Genomic DNA, 17,928 nt, shown 5'->3' on the forward strand with positions numbered 1-17,928 from the left:
TTGTACATGTTTAGTTCAGTAAAGAAGAGACTGAGAGAAAAACAAACAAACTAAAGAAAACCCAATCTAAAATGAAATGACTTTTATTGTTTTGTTGCTTGTTCTTTCTGAGCCGATATCAAATTTCCATTATTGCTTTCACTGCATGGCTGGCCAAGGGTGCATGTTGCATATCAAGTAACTTTTTGTTTGCAGAGGAAATAATTTAATTCTTTTTTATTCGTTAAGCAAAACACAGTCTTGCTTTATGCAAGGTGTCAAAATAAAAGTAGAGGAAGCAATGTAAAGACTGAACACTGCGTACCTTTAAGACTTTTGCACTGACTATTCTTCTATATCCCTTAACCAAGAAAAGTGTTCCAATTAATTGAGGTTAGGTTTTTGCACGTTAGCTTTCAAAGAGCTTTAAGGTGGTTGAGCTAAAGAACTGTGGGATGTATTTGCTATTCAGACAGACAGATACTGTTGCAAATTAGCCAAGGTACTGTCTAACCCCGAAGGCTTCCATGAACCTCTGGTAGAAAGCCATAGTCTTATCTCCTGGAGCGCATTTGCAACACTTAACCTCACCTTCTTTCAAAAAGCAGAAACTGTGCAGTTTTTTTTAACAGGGAGAATAGTCTTTACTTCTTCATGCAATATTGTTTTATATGGAAGCCTGTGGGCACGATATCAAGGGCTTAGAGTGATATGCTGTGTGTCCAGGAACTATTTTCTACTTCTGGGAAAATTTGCTGACAGTATATATTCTTTGAAAAGCAACAGTGTAAGATAGATAGATGTTTTTGTTTTAAGGGCAGCTCCAGTCTAAAGTTACAAGACCTACACAAAGTAAGAAGTAACTGAAGTTGACAGAAATATGCATCTTTAATTTAAGATTTTCTACTAAAAGAAGGAACTTTTTGTGTACTTATATATATTAAATCGTTTTTTGTGTGTTTTTATGATTTTTTTTTTCTTTTTTCTAGATGCACAGTGAAATGGCACTTGCCGGCCGTGATGGCCAGCCCCCTCTAAGGCATCCTCCCATGGTTCCCCCGTCCCACCACCCAATGCAAGCAGCACTCCCCCCAACGCCCCACTCTATGCCTCCATCCCCCTCCAGAATCCCATTTGGCCCACGGCAGGGCTCTTTACCTGGGAGCGCCACCATCCCAAGGGATAGAATCTCCAATGCCAACCCACCGGCCCGCTCTAACTCTCCTTGTCCCAGCGCCATCCTAGAGAGACGAGATGTCAAGCCAGATGAGGATATGGCTGGAAAGAGCCACACTCTTTCTAGAGGGAATGAGGGCTTGTACGCAGATCCATACCTCCTCCAAGAGGGACGAATGGGCATTGCTGCAGCACATGGACCACACCCCAGCCCTGGGCTTGATGGTCCAGAGCATGCCATGGGGGGATTTCACCGTGCATCCATCCGCTCCACGAGTTCTTATGGTGGACCTAGCCCTACAGACACTATAGATCACCCCTCTCTGTACAGGCAGAAGTCCAGAAACAGCCAGCTGCCGACTTTGGGTTCTAAGACACCTCCGCCATCCCCTCATCGGATGACTGAGGTACGAATGATTGACATCCATGGTGGACCTCCTCATGGCATGCCATCTCATAGTGTTACCATGGAGAGAAGCTCGCCAGTGCGCCAGTCCTTCAGGAAGGAAGAAGTAACGGGGACAAAGCCACGGAACAGCATGGGCTCACCTGTGGTTCCAGACCTCCAGGGGCCAATCCCAGCTGCCAGTGACCATCAGACACGGTAAGCTAGCAGAGGACACAGTGTTGCATATAGTGGTGGGGGGGGGGGTTGTTAAAATAACTACCGAGACATTGCATGGGAGCATGGACTAACTCTGCATCCCAGTGTCACCCTAACCATGAACTGCTGCTTTCCAGTACCTGGTCTGACTCTGTTTCATCATCCATGCGTGAAGAATAAATATAACCTGCCCTCTCACTGTCTTCAGCATAAAGATCTGCGCATTAAGCACATTTTGATGAGTTTGGTTTGTGTATATAGCCAGCTCTTGCTTATCTTGCTAACTCGAATTCTGGAGCTAATATTGTTGATGAGCGTGTAAGCCCAGGCATAGCTACCACTAGTGAAACAGGATAGTATCTAAAGGCTCTATTAATCAGTGTATATTTAAACAAGAACACCCCTTACAGACTCTATTCAATTTCAGTTAATCTAACAGATATTTTAGTACCTGGGTTTGGTTTGTCTTCTCAGACCGAGAGCACATAAACACAGAAAGGGTGCAAGAGGGATGCTGGCCTCTTAGCAATGCTTAACTAGAAAGGAGGGTACATGGGCTCTGTGTGTAACTTGGAAACCCAAAGCAAATACTGGCCAGGTTGAAAAAGTATTTGAAATGGCCAGTCATGCAGATCAGGCCAGACCACCTGGGAAGCCCAAAACCTCCATTAGAAATGCCCTGGGAATATCTGAAAGAGTGAAGGAATTTGATTGGGAAAGTACCATGCTTCACTTTCAAAATAATCTGTAGGTGTCATAGAATATACTCGTGTAAAATATTGTGGTCATTGTTGTATTCACATAGACTTTGTGTCTGCACTGTGTCCTTAACGTGCCCCGTGCCTCAAGATAAATTATGAATAGAACAGAATAGCCCTTTATTGTCACTGTACATGTGCAATGAAATCGTGGGTGCTCCAAACAGACTCTGCAGGAAATATAAATAGCAAGGCAACATAAATAAATGACAAAACAAGATGAAAGCACACTAAATAAGGCACATCTTATGTGCCTTATAAAGCAAAAGTAGTTCTGTTGCCAGTTCCCTCACCTGCCTACAGTGTAGGCTTTCTTAAGGCAGTGTCATACAGTTCAAATAATCCTTTCACTCTCTTTTTGGCAGTCACTACATGTGACTCAGTCAAAAAAACAATATGACCCGAGCACCTTGGGTGTCAAGCTTAGGCTTGTCAAGAAATTGTCCGTCTTGTTTATTCTATTTGGACACGAGCTTTTGGGGTTTTTACATTTTTGTTTTATTTGTAATTCAGAAACGATTCATATTTACCAGAGACAACATTTACTTGTGGCATATTGCAAATCAATTCCAAAACAAAAGAAAAATCTCTGCTGTGTAATCATCTCACAAAATGGCAAAACGTTTCATGGTTAGGTGATTAAAAGCGATTGATTATTCTGTTTACAACCCTCCCGTTTTCATTCTGAGCTAATATTTGCTCCAGTGGCAGCTGTCATATCCAATAGGCCTCGGTGTTGAAAGCAGAATTTTTTGATGTGTCTGCAGAGAACGAATGAAGGCTATGGAACAACAGATTGCCAGCTTGACTGGTCTTGTTCAGCATGCACTTTTAAAGGGCCCAAACACTAGTGGCACCAAGGAGCCTCTAAGGTAAGCAATCACAGTATAGGCCAGAGTGGAGGCATCGGGTGAAATGGACTTTTCAAAAGAAAAGCCTGGTGATTCAGTCAGAGGAGGAAGGATAAATTATCCCTTCAATAATGGCCATATCAGACACTCAGGTAAAATAGTGTCTGCTAAAAAGGAAATCGGTTTGAATGTGAATCTGTTATCGAAGCCTTTTGCCCTCTAGATAAATGGCCACTATTGTTCATCTGGCTGCTTTTCAGCTCTTTCTCTTCTTTATTTATATTTTTTGGAAATGTTTGCTTGACGCCTAGTCTAAAATGTATGCTGTGAATTTGAATGTAGCTACTGTATGCACTGATGATGAAGCTTGTTAACATCATTAACATCATTTTAACCTTTCTGGTTTGTCAGTCTGCTCCATCATTCTTTATTTTAACTTGTTTGTCCTTACTAATATCGAGCTGTAAATCTAAAGTGCTGCAAAGTGCTGTTTATTTCTGTTACACAAACTCTTGTAAGATAAATTTCTCTCTGACTGCAGCGAGAGACCCCCGAAGACATCATCTCCAGCCCACAGTGCTCATAGTTCAGGTTAGTATCTCTTCTATTATGTGGGATTTCTGGAGTTTTTTTCTTTTTAGTTGATATAAATGCCATAATATCATGTGCAGACAAGCCCACACATCAGTGTCAGTCAGCAGTCTGCAATGAACAGCACTGGAGGGAGGAAAAACAAAGTCAGGCTTCTTTGCTTGTCATCAGTTCATATTTCCTTGCACTCCTTTACCCAGTTCATCCAGTTTAATAGGAGTTAAGAGACGAGAGCCAGCGCAGCTAACACAAGCCCCTCAAAGCACTACTTAAAACAAGATGCTATTACTTCTCAAGCCTGCCAAGATGATTCAGCGATTCAATCTCCGCACCGCAGCGTTCTGCGGCCAGACCTTAGCTTGATAAAAAGATCTGCAACCTCACCAGTGGCGAAGCACAAACACAACGCTATTTATGTGTCTTGAAAGCTAAGCTCGTGTCTCAAGAAACATTTCATGGAGTATGTAGTTTCCAGAGGGATTTACTTGTCATGCTGTGTTTGAGCAAATCTTCAAAACATCAGAAAAGTTACAGGGTCTTCTTTGATCTCGCCAGACAGCCTCTAACATGAAAAAACGTGAGGATATTCATTTAATCCCTCACATGCTTCTTGATTGTCACCACCCAGCGTGTCCTTCTTTCAAAATATACATTGTAACCAGTAGTTCAGGTCTGTTCACGCTGTAAATAGATTTGGGGGATTACAAAGACAAAAGTGTGTTCTTTCACTGCGTCATGGTATATGTCAAAAAGAATTTAGGGAGCACTGGTAAGTTTCTCTTAACTAAAATGGATGGACACTACTTTCTTTGTATTTTTTTGTGTTTAAAGGATTGGCTGCTCTTAATTACACGAAAAAATTTGTACTTGCCTCTTGTGGTATCCATTCTTGCAGATGGTTTTGACATTTGCCTCAAATATACAGTGACAGACATTCATTTCATAATTCTGATAAAAATACAGCACAAATGCGTCCTTTCAGAAAGAATTTCCAAGTTACTGTGGATAACACACAGACCTTGAAACTGCTCTCTACCAGAAAATTGGCCCAACTTCAACTATTTATATAGTGAACTAAGATTCCAGGTTAATTGACACACATTTTTGAAAAGATATGTTACTGTAAAACTCAGTGCATGCAGTGTTAATTTAGCTACACAGGACACAAAGTCAAGCTCAGCTGACCTCACTGTCATCCCACATCAGCTGACACCTCTGCTGATATTCTTATGACTAGTTTCAGGTTTATTTAAAAAGGACAATGCACAATAATTAAGATGAGCACTTGGATCCTGTAACTGCAGTCCCTGATGGCGTTCATATATGTTAAAAGAAAAAAAATGGAAGCACATCTGTGTATAGATAAGAGCTAGAAGATGCGGTAATTTCAGCTGTTTATTTCCCAAGGGGTCACCACAGCAAATGAATATGCCCTCCCATTTATCCAGGCTTGTTATCGGTACTAGCCTGTGAAACCCCGAGGCTGGATTTGTGTTTCCTCCCAGGCTCGATCTTTTAAGACTTTTGTAAGGCAAATGTGTTAACAACTAAACAACAAAGCCCCTAGATAAGAACCAGGAGAACATAAATACTAAAACAAACACCCTAACTATATAACCTAGCAAACAAAACTTAAAGACCAAGTAACCTGATCAAGTGGGGTGCAGTATTAAAATTGCTTTAGCCCACCTACAGTTGGTGCTCATTGCAAGCTGCTTTGCAACCCACTCAAGCTCCTCCTTTACATGCTGTGTTTGACAAAACCAGTGTCGTCTGTTGTGACTGAACGTGTAGTTCTATAGGGTCATTACATTTCAATCTCATGGTGCAGTTTGAAATATTGCTCTTACTTTCTATTTAGGGACTTCCACCATGGATGTAAGTTACTTTGGTTTCCATGGTTTCAGCCTGTTCTTCATCTTTAGCAGTGACTGAAATAATTAGTTGACAGCCATTTCCAGCTGCAACTAATAAGAGTGTTAACATATCTATAGTACATATGAAGTAGAAATGATGCCACAAAAATGAGAAGAAACCTTTGCTGAACATTTGGGACATTAGGTCAGAAAAAGTGTGTTTACGGGCATTTACAATCTGCCTGCTAATAAGCAGAGTGAGTGCTTGAAAAAGGAAAAAAAAAATCTACACTTTAAAGCCTCCCTAATAATGTTTACTAGAATTTTTACAGTTCATAAGAGTTATTATGAGCTTTGATTTCAAAGGTTTTAGTATGTACATATGGGTCGTAATTTTCAGAAAACAAACTTAAGCTGTGCTGTGTGGGGTTTTTTCTTCTTCTCTTGGTCCAGGTGGTTCTCCGGTCTTGTCTCCCAAGAACAGTGCAAGCCCACCAGACAAGGGCTCAGTTCCACTCAAAGTAAACCTCCTGCAGTTCAGGAAGAATGTTTCTGACCTCAGGATGCAACTGCATCAGATGAGGCAGCTGCAGGTAAGACTTTGTCTCCATTTTAATTAAATTAAACTGTTTCGTTTGTTCACATTTCCAGCTGTGTATATGCATGTGATTAAGTGGGATACCCAAAAAGCCATATATCTCGGTTTACTAGTCCAGGTCCTCTAATAACTTTCACTTTGCTATGTACATCACTTCAGCTCCAGAATCAGGAGGCATTACGGGTGCAGCTGAAGCGGGCAGAGCAGGAAATCAGTATTAAACTTGCAGAAGCAATGCGGCGTATGGAGGACCCTGTTCAGCGACAGAGAGCTGTGGTAGAAGAGGACAGGCACAAGTACTTGGGTCTGGAGGAGCGTGTCCTCACACAGCTCAGGTAAGACTGCTCAGGACTCGCTCATTACCCAACACAACAGATGCTGTTTTGTTTAAATTGTGTCTAAAATGGATAGACACGTTTGTTTGCATTCAACAAAGTTTTTCAAAAGTCTGACAGTTGATGTAGTGCACATATCTGCAACTACATTTGCTGTGCCTTTGTTTATAGGAAGCCCCCAAAAGGCTTCACTGTTATCAGCTCACCTGAGCCATTCAATCCTAAACGCTTTGACAAGCCAACACCCTCTAAATTACAGCCCACAAGTTTATGCAGGCAAGCTACGCCTGCCTCTCAGAGACAGCGGTCTAAAACAATGGACTCAACTGTGGAGTAATTACTCACCGCCCTGCTCTTATTTGAATTCATTCGCCTCGTCTTGCCAACAGGGAGCAGTAATTGAATCCTTTTTATTTGGATGTTTACAGACAAGGTCAAACAGTGTTGTCTTGCTAGACAGCGGCGAACATATGCTCCAATAAACACAATCATAGCAGTTCTTGGATTCTGGGAAATGAACAGGAGGAAGTCGGGGGCACTGAAGCTGTGTTAAGCCCTTTGTTACACTTTGTATGCAGCCATTTGTGAGTCAGCAAAACACAGCTCCTGGCCCCTTAAATAAGGCATGGCAATTAGAGCTGCTTGGCTTTAGAACCATTTGGAGTGCGTGGTGTCAAAACTGCTGCCCTCTTGAGAGAATTCAATCTATCAGACCATATTTTGTAACCTTTTTTTAAAACTCACCCCTTAAAATATGGAAAGTCATACCATAAAAACACAGGAAAACCTTAATGAAGTCACACAGAAAAAGAAAAAAAACGTATTAAATCTGACAGTGGTCATTTTCAGTGGATGAAAGCTGAACAACTGCAGTATTTGAAGCTATTTTCGCCTTAAGTGGAATTCTTGGTGTCCCATACTGCCCGTTTCAGTTCACGAGAAAGAATTATGAAAGGAAGTAAGAAAAGTGCCAAATTCCTCATGCAAATGCAATGCAAGTGGTCTTTAAAGGCTGCCTCCTATACCCTGGCAAACAGAGGGATACATTATTGAACAAACAGTATTTTTGTTCTGGTGGAGGCTTCATAAAAAAGGAAAACTCCATCATTCTCACTACCAAAAAGCCTTTGCATAGAAGGGCATTTAACACACTGTCTCCTTGTTGCCTTTCCTAATCCCTTCAGGGGACTCCTATAAAAGAGTGTTTCTCAAGGGTACCTGGCCACAATGAAATGTGATTTTAGTTCCCTCTCATGCAATCCAACACTGCAGACAATGTTATCATACAGCACATTTCCCTTTGGAACAGCCAGCTTTCTCTAGCACCGGGATGGCTCTCAGGCAGGGTGATATGATTTCTATGCGAGGAAGTGCTTTCTCACAAATAAGCCCTCATTCAGTGTGTAAATATTTGGGGGTTTGGGATAAGACCAGATCCAGTCTAGATTAAGCAATATAGTGTAGACAGGAAAGAGGACTGCACAGTTAAGATGTTTATTCGCAGCTTAAAATATGAATTTTACATATCATATGCACTATTGCTTTTCATGCATCAATTCCAGAGACTTTTCCTACCTTTCCCCAGTTTTGGCTTATGATCTTTAAGAAACATGATTGTATCCTGCCCCCTGGTGTTAATACAGCGCAAACAATCATAATAAGAGCCTGTTTATGCAGGGTTTTTTGGCTTGTTTGTTTTGTTTTTCAAGTATACACTCATTAGATGCCAATTTTGGGCCATAATGGCATGATAGCATCACACAGTTTCTGAGAATCTCCCATTTCACCACATCTCACAGGTGCTCTAATGCATTGAGGTCTAGAGACTGAGTACAGAAAACTCATTGTCGTGTAAGAACCCAGCTGGAGATGATTTGAGCTTTGTGACATGGTGTGTTATCCTGCTGGAAGCAGTCATCACATGATGGGTACACTGTGGTCATAAAGGGATAGACATGGTCAGTAACAATAGTCAGGTAGCCTGTGGCGTTTAAGCAGTGCTCAATTTGTAGTAAGGTGCTTATACTATTCTATGCCATTAAACCACGTGAACCACTGATACAAAGCAGAATAGATCCATGTTGTTTATGCCCAGTTCTAATTCTAATATCTGAATGTCTAAGCAGAAACTGAGACTTATCAGACCAGGGATTGTTTTTTTTGTTTTGTTTTTTTGTTTTAGTCTTCTATTCTCTTAATTTTGGTGAGGCTGTGCCAATTGTAGCATAATTCTGCGGTTCTTAGCTGACAGGAGGCTTCCTGAGATACTGTTGTGTATACCTTGGTCGCAGTGAGTGGTTATTTGAGTTATTGTTGCCTTCCTATCAGTTCAAAGCAGATTGGCCATTCTCCTTTGATTTCTGGCATCTTCAGGCATTTTCGCCCAGAGAACTGCCACTTACTGGATATTTTCTCATTTTCAGACTATTTTCTGTCACCCGTAGAGATAGCTGTGTGGGAAAATCTCAGTAGATCAACAGTTTCTGAAATATTCAACCCAGCCCGTTTGGTACTAACAACCACGCCACATTCAGATTCATTTATATCACCTTTCTTCCCCGCCCTGGTGCTCAATTTGAACTGCAGCAGGTCATCTTGACCATGTCTACATGCTGCAACGCGATTGGCTGATTAGATATTTGCAGATACGAACAGGTGTACCTATCAAAGTGGCCAGTGAGTGAATTTGTCAGGCAGTTTTTTTTTAAAAGTCACTCAACTGTAAATTACTTTCCCTTTTTTTCTGCAGCGAGCTGGAACAGTATGTAGGTTCTCTGCAGAATGACTCAGCCACAACACACAGAGCAGTGACCCTAAAAGATGTGGAAGAGGGAGCCGTAACCCTGAGGAAGGTGGGAGAATCTCTGGCAGGGCTTAAAGGTATGGTGACTGCCTTCCCATCACATTAATGTTCCTTACTCCAGTATACTTGCATTATCATTCAGCTTTGCGCACGAAAAATCCATGCCAAATACAAGCAATTTTTCACAAAAAATCACATTGTAATTAACATTTCTCAATTAAAGAGAAAAGGATTATGAGCAGAAATATTCTAAAATAGGAGTATTTTACAATTTTTTTCCTCTCTGTTTAAATTTCATCAGGAGAGTTCCCAGCCCTTCAAGCCAGAATGCGGGCTGTGCTCAGGGTGGAAGTAGAAGCTGTCAAGTTTTTGAAAGAAGAGCCCCACAAATTGGACAGTATGCTGAAAAGGGTGAAGAGCTTGACCGACACACTCAGCAGCCTGAGAAGGTAGGGGGGAAATGGAGAATGAAAAGATAAAGCAGGGAAAAATGAGAAGATGTGTTAGAGTATGGGAGCTGAGTGCGAGAGGGGGAATTGAAGATGAAAACAAAAAGCACTTTGCGGGGCTCCTCGATGGGGTCTATGATGTGGGAGATTGTACCGTTTGATTATAGTGGCAAGCCAGCCTTCATCCCATCAAAGAGGTCATTCTGTGCGGACAGAAGGCTTTGGCGTCCAGATTTACTTCCATCACCTTCACTCAACCGATAAGTGAATTAATTTGGTGGGCAATGCAGCACCTAATTTCCATTTTAATACAGATGCCAAACTGGCTCTTGACTTTTCTCCTGCTCTCCCTCTGTTTTTTTTTTAACCAAAAATATGCCCTGTTGCCAAACCCACCTGTTGCATTATAGATTTTGTGATGGTTTATCCCTCATGTCATTAAATATGTAGTATTATTTGTCTACTTTACAGCAAGGTTTGATGTAGTATAGTCCTAATAACAGTTTTAAAAGACCATAACTTGCGAATACAAATTTCTGAGCGTTGTTGCGCAAACATTTCTTTCGCCAGTGTTTCTGTATGATGTGTATTTCTTATTGTTTCCCTTCCCTCTGCAGGTGTGCTACTGAGTTTTCTCAGAAAGGGCCTGAGCTTTCCAGTAATGCCACAGTGGACAACAGCCCCGCAGTAGCAGTAGACACCCCTGCAGATGTTTCTCCAGCACCAGGCCAACCTGACTCAACCTCAGCCCCGCTAGAGCCTCAGAGCTCCACCATCAAATCCGAGGTGATGCCTTCATCCCCGGTGGTCATCCATCATGTCCAGAGCTCCCCGGTCCACATTCAGCAGTCCCAGCAATCTGCGGCTTTGACATCTCAACCTAGTCCCCCAGCCACACCTAGCCCCACTCATATCTCCAGTCCCAACCTTAGCAAGAGTCAAGACTGTGAGGCTCCCAAAGCGGTTGACACAGATCCACCGAGTCCCACCCGCTACAAAAAGACTCATGGGAACAGTAATGGAACAGCCAGCCAGGATCTTGTGATAGAAGAGCTTCAGAGCAGTAAGGAAAAGAACAAAAGCAGAGCTGTTTCCATAAAGGTATGTTTACCCACCTTGTAATTTTCATTTACGTGTATATGCTGAAATTAGCCGTGCTAATACTCAGTTTATTTTATGAGTGTCCTGAAAATCTCTAATGTATTTAATGTATTGTTTTTGTTTAGAAATAATAGTCCCTCATTTAGTTTGCACTTCTGACAACCGTAAACTCTTTGGTATGTTTGTTTTGTCTGCTCTGTCCAGGCAGCAGAGAAAGAGTGGGAAGAGAGGAGGCAGAATATGGGTCATTATGATGGAAAAGAGTTTGAGAAGATCCTACAAGAGGCTCAGGCAAACATGATGAAGGGAATTCCAAGTCTAGAGGTGGAAGAGAACACAGCACTGCCTGCTGCTGGTATTGTAGAAGAAGACATTCACAACCCTGTTGAGCTACCATCAGGTAGAAATCACACACAAATGTAACTTAAACAACTTTTTTTTGCTTTATCTACACACCTTAATGTTGTTTCCTTTTGCCCTGTATGACAGAAGAGCCCCAGTCAGGCCCTCAATCAGACAAACCAGCAAAGAAGGGGTCCGAGAAACTCCCTAAGCCTCTGGTGGAGAAATCTGCCAAGCCAGCACTAGAGAAACTCTCCAAAACTGCCATCAAGCCAGCAGCCACTGAAAGTTTGACAAAACAGGGGTCTGAAAAGCCAAACAAGTCCCCACCACCGCCTCCGCCAAGGAAAACCTACCCCAGCTCCAGCTCAGGCATGACCACTACACGCTCTGGTGAGGTCGTCTACACCAACAGGAAGGAGTCTGTCTCGACTCAGGTTGGTGCTTTAAAAGGTTGGAGAGAGTAAAGAAAACCATTCTTGTGTCTGTGCGCTAAGCGTAGAGCCAAGTGGGATTTAGTTAAGCCACTGCATTAAAACTGGAAGAAAAGGGGAAAGAGCTATTTAGGCTTTCTCCAAAGTGTAAAGGTTGCCATTTTCAGGAGAGATACTGTTTAACTCTGTCTTTACGCTCATCCAACATGAATGCAGTATCCATTTTCATTTCCACAAACTTTGCTGCTTGTTAAAAATACAAGAATAATTTCCTTCACATTATTTCTCACAGGAGGGCGAAGAAGAGGCCCCACCTCCCTCTCCCCAACCCAAGCCCACCAAGGTTGCACCGGAGACCAAGCCGAAGCCAGCCACTCCCCCCCTGGTTACGAGAGAAGAGGAAGATGAAGGGGACAAGATCATGGCAGAGCTCCAGGTTAGATCCATATACAACACGCACACTCACACGCTCCTTTCAAACATGTGCAAATACAATCAATTTAACCGACATATGGAAATTAGGATGCTGGATTTGATTGATTTCTGCGTTGTGGGAGTGGGTTGCTTATCATTTTTTCCTGTGGTGGGTGACTTCCTTGGAAGTGGCAAAGGATGCTGACAGCTGCCAAAGAAATGACTTTCATTGAACTTTACTGCACTTGTGGCGTTTTACAGCTGTGCAGTTATGAAGATGCTCCTCAAAACCCTTGTCCCGTTGTTCCCCTCACCTTTCTCCACTCTTCAGGTTTTCCAGAAGTGCACAGTTAAGGATGTAGGGGTGAAAAATTTGGTAGAGCCCACCGCTCGAATTGAACCACAAATCAGAGAGCTAAGACCGGGGGCTTTATTACCCCTCAAAGAGAAAAAGGTAAAATATATGTCCCGGTGCAGCTGCCCAGCTAACTGCCTGCCTTTGCCAACTGTATGAAACAATCAATGGCTGTGTCTTAACACTCCTCTGCTCTTGCTTTTGCTCGAGAGAAACCTGTAGCAGCTGCCTCCACAAAGCTTCCTTTCCTTGCTGCCTGAGTTTTCCTCCCTCTTTTGATCCTGCTGGATATCAGAGCTTTAATTTTTTTTTTTCAGGATTAAGTCTGCATAAAATTGAGCTTCTGAAAAGATGCTGTGTCTTCTGTATGCCTGGTCTAGACTATGATGTGTTTCAGAACTCTCACTTGTCTTTTCATCCAAATCAATAAAAACCTCAGCACTGTACCTTACAGGCTATTAAATCGTCTCGTGTCTTTCTTTAATGACATTTGACAATTGCTTGATATGCCCTAGATTTTTGACAATTGAAAGAACATCAGTAAAATGCACTGTAGACACAATCTATTTTTGCAGACTTGGTTCACTAGAGGTCAGCCTGACCACTTTGCATGCTCCTTCTCCTCTCCTATACTTTTCTGAGGAATGACTTTTCCGTTTCTCTTTGCACAACTTCACCTCAGTTCGCTTTTCCCAGCTTTACACCTCCCTAACCAATCATTTGATACATGTTGAGTATTACTTTTTTTAGTCGAAACGATAAAGCAAATAGGACTAGGTGTGCGAAGTGCATCAACTTTTACTAGATTTGAAAAGATGAACTGGAAGTATCTGCTCTCTGAGAGAAACAAATAGGAGGTATGCTATTTGGTTAAGCTTACAATCACAGTAAATAGTACATTACATTAAAGTTTACTGTTTTGCTGAAATTTTAAAAATTTTAATTATTTCACTGAAAAAAAGAGAAACAAGTTAGGAACATAAACTGTATTTAAAGATGTACATAGGCTCTGTGATGCCGTCCCCCCCCCCCCAAAAAAGCATCTTATCAATTAAAGGTTGATAAGTTGGTTAAAGGTTAACCATACCCTAAAACATATAACAATTTACAAAATAAGCTGCATGCACCATTAAAGACTCAAAAGTTCCAAATGAGACTAAGCTCATCATTAATGTGTTTAATGAGGTCATAAATTAACTAAAAAATAAGATAAATATGTCACAGACTTTTATTGAACAGTCGAACAGTCACAATTTAGCAGTCTCCCCCTGCTGGTCATTAGAAAGAATGCAGGTTTAAGGCACTTCCACATTTTCCACTTTTTAGATGCTGAGTCTACAGCTGGCTTTTAAATATAGTATAATGATGTAAAACTCGATATGTGAAATAAAAAACTGAAAAAATATTTAATTCAGTTTTATATTTATATTATGTGATTTATATATTTATACATCCATCAACATGAATTATATTTTATTTTGGCCTTTCAAAGCTCTGTATTATGTGCATTTTTATGTAGGATTTAATACTGTAACAGTATAAAAAAGCAGTTGTGAAAGGTAATTGACCAATCTTGTAGTTTTGACGCCGCAGATCGTTCTGCAACCAAATGTGATTTCACAGTTAATCCAGCACAGCCTGGCACGCCAGTTACACTGTAATATTATTCCCCCACACACTGTCCTAGCAGAGCTCAGAGCCCAGTCGAGAGGATAAAGATCCAGACACAGATGAAAATGGGAATACAACTGTTCGACAGAGCCAAGGGGTATGTATGACTTTTAACTACATATACTATAATCACATATGTTTAACTTATACTCTAGCGTTAGAAAGCTATGAAACATTGACACATTTTTAAATTTCACAATCACAGGTCATATATTATGTGACGGGCCAGATTCCCAAAGATCATCCACCCCCATCGCGACTGGAAGACACCAACGACCATCACAGAGAGCCCCCACAGTCTCCGACACAGGTGTCAAATGTCAATGTTAATGACATTTCTCCAAGCCAGCAGCAGCAACAACAGCAGCGGCCACCACTGTCTCCAACACCCAAATCACCCCCACCTATATCACCTAAACCTGTGGGACTTAATGCGTTTAAACTGCCAAAGAAGCATGTTAAACGCTCTGAATCCATGAAGACAAGTGCAGAAATGCAGAAGGGAAAAATCCTTAAAGTTCATACAGAAAAGAAAAGTAAGCTCGTCCAGGAGCCTGTTTCGTCTAGTAAGAATATAGTAACTGACCCAGTGGCGACCACAAAAACAGGTGCTGTTAAAGCAGCACCTAAACGGTATGGTGCTCCATCCAAAAAGACTTCTGACGAGAACAGCAGTCCACCTAAAAACACTATTGATGATCTTGATGGGGGTGCTAGTCTCAGTCCTGACTTGCCTGGAGAAGAGGCACCTCCACCCCCAGACAACATTGCATTTATGATCACCAACACCAAGGTTCAGCCACTGTCGTGTGGAGAGTACCAAGAACTGGTCAATGCCAAAAAAGGAAGTGTGCAGACTGTTACTGTAGGCAATGCAGTGAATCGAGGAAACACCACAGCTGATCCTTCAGTGCCGCAGGATAACGGCTTCAACAAGAAGCCTGTCATCATCATCTTTGATGAGCCGATGGATATCCGTTCAGCTTACAAGCGCCTTTCTACCATCTTTGAATGCGAGGAGGAGCTGGAGAGGATGCTTGCAGAAGAGCGCATTGAGGAGGAGAGTGAGGAATCCGATACAGAGAGAAGTAGTGGGCTGCCGGTCATCGCAGAAGGGGCTGAGATGGTTGGTGGCAAAAAAATCAGCAGCTCACAGGGAGCTACAGATCATGCCAGCCTATCATCTTCATCCTCTTCTTCGATATCTGAACTAACAGACAACGGGGTAAACTTAGATTCAAATGGAGACTCCAAGGATGGGAAGAAGAAATTCAAGTTCAAGTTCCCTAAGAAACAGCTGGCAGCACTGACTCAGGCCATTCGCACAGGCACCAAGTCAGGCAAGAAGACGCTACAGGTGGTTGTGTATGAAGATGAAGAAGAATCCGATGGTACAATCAGGCAGCACAAAGAAGCGAAGAGATATGAGATTACGCGCTCAAAATCCTTTGCAGATGCTCCCAGGGGAACAGACACTGCCCCGCTGAAAAAGCAGAACTCCGAAGCTCTCGGTAGGACGGATGAGATTCGGAAGAACACCTACAAGACGCTAGACAGCCTGGAGCAGACCATCAAGCAGCTAGAGACCACGATTAGTGAGATGGGACCACGCTCCCCTGATGAGTCGGTTAACACCGAGGAAGCAAATACAGGGAATGGGAAAAGCTCAGTCGGAGTAGGGCTGAAGAGGTCGTCCTCTCTGCCTACCTCCAAAGGGTCTGGCCCTAAGGTACCTAGCAAAAATTCACTGCAGAAGAAGCCTAAACCTCAGCTCCTTCCACGCCCTGTAATCAACCCTTCTACCACCACCAACACCAACACTGTCCCCAGTGTCCCCAGCACCGTACAACAGGTCTCTCTTTAGCTCTTGTTGTTCCCGGAGGCTTTGGGTTTCTTCTCTTTCAGTTTTCTAACTTACCTCCACTCCCACCTTAACCACTGAAATTACAAAATCATTAATCCCCTCCCCCCACAGGTGCTTGGAAATGGAAATGACTCCCCTCTTCAGTACAAAATCATGGTGACATGATTGGGTGTGGCATTTTGTTTGGTTCCTGGCTACCATCTTTCTTCTTCAGTTTATTGCTAAAACTCAAGAGGTTTTCAGCAAGTGGCACACTCATCATCAGAGACACTGTCATGATGATCAAGCTCTAATTATCCTTGTTCTTGACTGCATGCCTTGTGTTTAATGGCTTTGTGGTCCCACTGGGTGCATGATCTTTCACTGGCGTTGATTGTTGACGTATTGAATGAACGGGGATTTTTTTGGGGGGGTTTTAAACCTGTTAGTGCCTCGACTTTTCATACTTCCTATTTGGTGTGTTTTTTCTATCTTTTTTTTTATTTTCTGTTTTGTTTTTCATTTGGATCCCCTGCAGAATACCAGTGTTGCTTCCCCTACTAGTCGGATGCCCGTCCCTTTGTCTGCGAAGTCCAGGCAGTCACCGGGTACAACTGACAAAGCAGGAAAACAGCAAAAACTGCAGGACGCTCAGAGGCAGTTCCGACAGGTAGTTTTACTGTAGGGTCTTAACAGAGACTACAGGGAACAAATATAGGGAATCGAAAGCATGTGGCATATGAGGGAGGGTGGGGGTGGGAAGACTTCCAAAGCTGTGAGGTTTCAAGTGTTGTGGAAAAAAAAAAAAGTCACGATAGTGGCGACTGTGGATCTGTTCACGTTTCTCTCGAGTCTGCTCTGACACGAAGGCATGTTTGACTCTTGACTGTTATCCCCATAACATCACTGTACTGTATGCTTCTGCATGTCCACACTGCTCATGGTTTTCACTGTGTTGGTGGCTAAAAAAAAAAAAGAAGGAAAAAAGGCGGAGACAAACGGAATCCTATCCTGTCATCATCTGAGTTGTCATCACATCTCCAATTCCCATCACAGCTGAGTTCCTAAACAGTGTTGCCAAGCCCTAAGATGCTTATGGCTATGTTTGATACAAACTTATCTGACTTTTTAAAAACATTTTTTGGCTATGCTCCTCCCTTCTCACAATGCACCTCTGCTCAAACCCAACATCACTGCACAGCTTACTTAACCCCAAGGTGATACATTCTCTTACCGTCAAGACTTCGGCATAACCCACCCACCTTGCATCGTCACTTTCACTGGAACACTGGCCCACATTTTCCCCTATCTGCTATCACTCTTCAAACACCTAACCCTATTACCTAATTCTCTCCGGACCTCTTACGCGTATCTATTCTCTGAAATGTCTCCAACACTCTTCCCAAGGCCTAACAATCCCTCTAACAAACAGCCACTCTGTAGAGAGACCCATCCTGTCTGCCATTGCACTGTCTAACCTTTGCCTGGTTCTGTTTCTTGGTAACATGTCTGTCAGTTCAGTTTCTCACCTTTTGTGCAACCCAGTAAAAAAAAAAGACAGCTTTTGTATCTGGGTATTTTTATTGGTTTTTTTGTTTTGTTTTTTGGTGTCTTTTAGTTCTGTCTTAGTTATATTAATGCTTGTGTAGTCATAGTGTCTGTCCATGTAATTAACTTGTAGTTTTGTTTAACATTGTCTTGCCTTTTTTAATTGTATTATTTTACCAGTTTTCTTTTTTTGACAACAAGTATCTGTTTTGGCATCTCT

The 17,928-nt window shown here is 42.2% G+C and overlaps 1 protein-coding gene across 17 annotated transcripts in view; it reads left to right on the forward strand.

Moving 5' to 3' along the window:
- si:ch211-285f17.1 (sickle tail protein homolog) overlaps positions 1–17,928 on the forward strand; it is a 126,150-nt gene that overhangs the window by 106,580 nt on the left and 1,642 nt on the right. For 9 of the 17 annotated variants that reach the window (XM_014329119.2, XM_014341433.2, XM_014329068.2 and 6 more), the window contains 15 exons: positions 969–1,759; positions 3,285–3,389; positions 3,910–3,959; positions 6,269–6,408; positions 6,573–6,748; positions 9,498–9,628; positions 9,853–10,000; positions 10,618–11,101; positions 11,306–11,501; positions 11,591–11,880; positions 12,170–12,313; positions 12,623–12,745; positions 14,334–14,414; positions 14,523–16,169; positions 16,699–16,830. In XM_014329119.2, the coding sequence (XP_014184605.1) occupies positions 969–1,759; positions 3,285–3,389; positions 3,910–3,959; positions 6,269–6,408; positions 6,573–6,748; positions 9,498–9,628; positions 9,853–10,000; positions 10,618–11,101; positions 11,306–11,501; positions 11,591–11,880; positions 12,170–12,313; positions 12,623–12,745; positions 14,334–14,414; positions 14,523–16,169; positions 16,699–16,830 (4,638 nt within the window). The remainder of the gene's footprint in view (positions 1–968; positions 1,760–3,284; positions 3,390–3,909; positions 3,960–6,268; positions 6,409–6,572; positions 6,749–9,497; positions 9,629–9,852; positions 10,001–10,617; positions 11,102–11,305; positions 11,502–11,590; positions 11,881–12,169; positions 12,314–12,622; positions 12,746–14,333; positions 14,415–14,522; positions 16,170–16,698; positions 16,831–17,928) is intronic. The other 8 variants (XM_014329033.2, XM_014341462.2, XM_005912353.3 and 5 more) reach the window with 8 other exon arrangements.

Source organism: Haplochromis burtoni, unplaced genomic scaffold, assembly GCF_018398535.1.
Source record: "Haplochromis burtoni strain Fernald_Lab_line unplaced genomic scaffold, NCSU_Asbu1 Contig_1, whole genome shotgun sequence".
NCBI lineage: Eukaryota > Metazoa > Chordata > Actinopteri > Cichliformes > Cichlidae > Haplochromis > Haplochromis burtoni.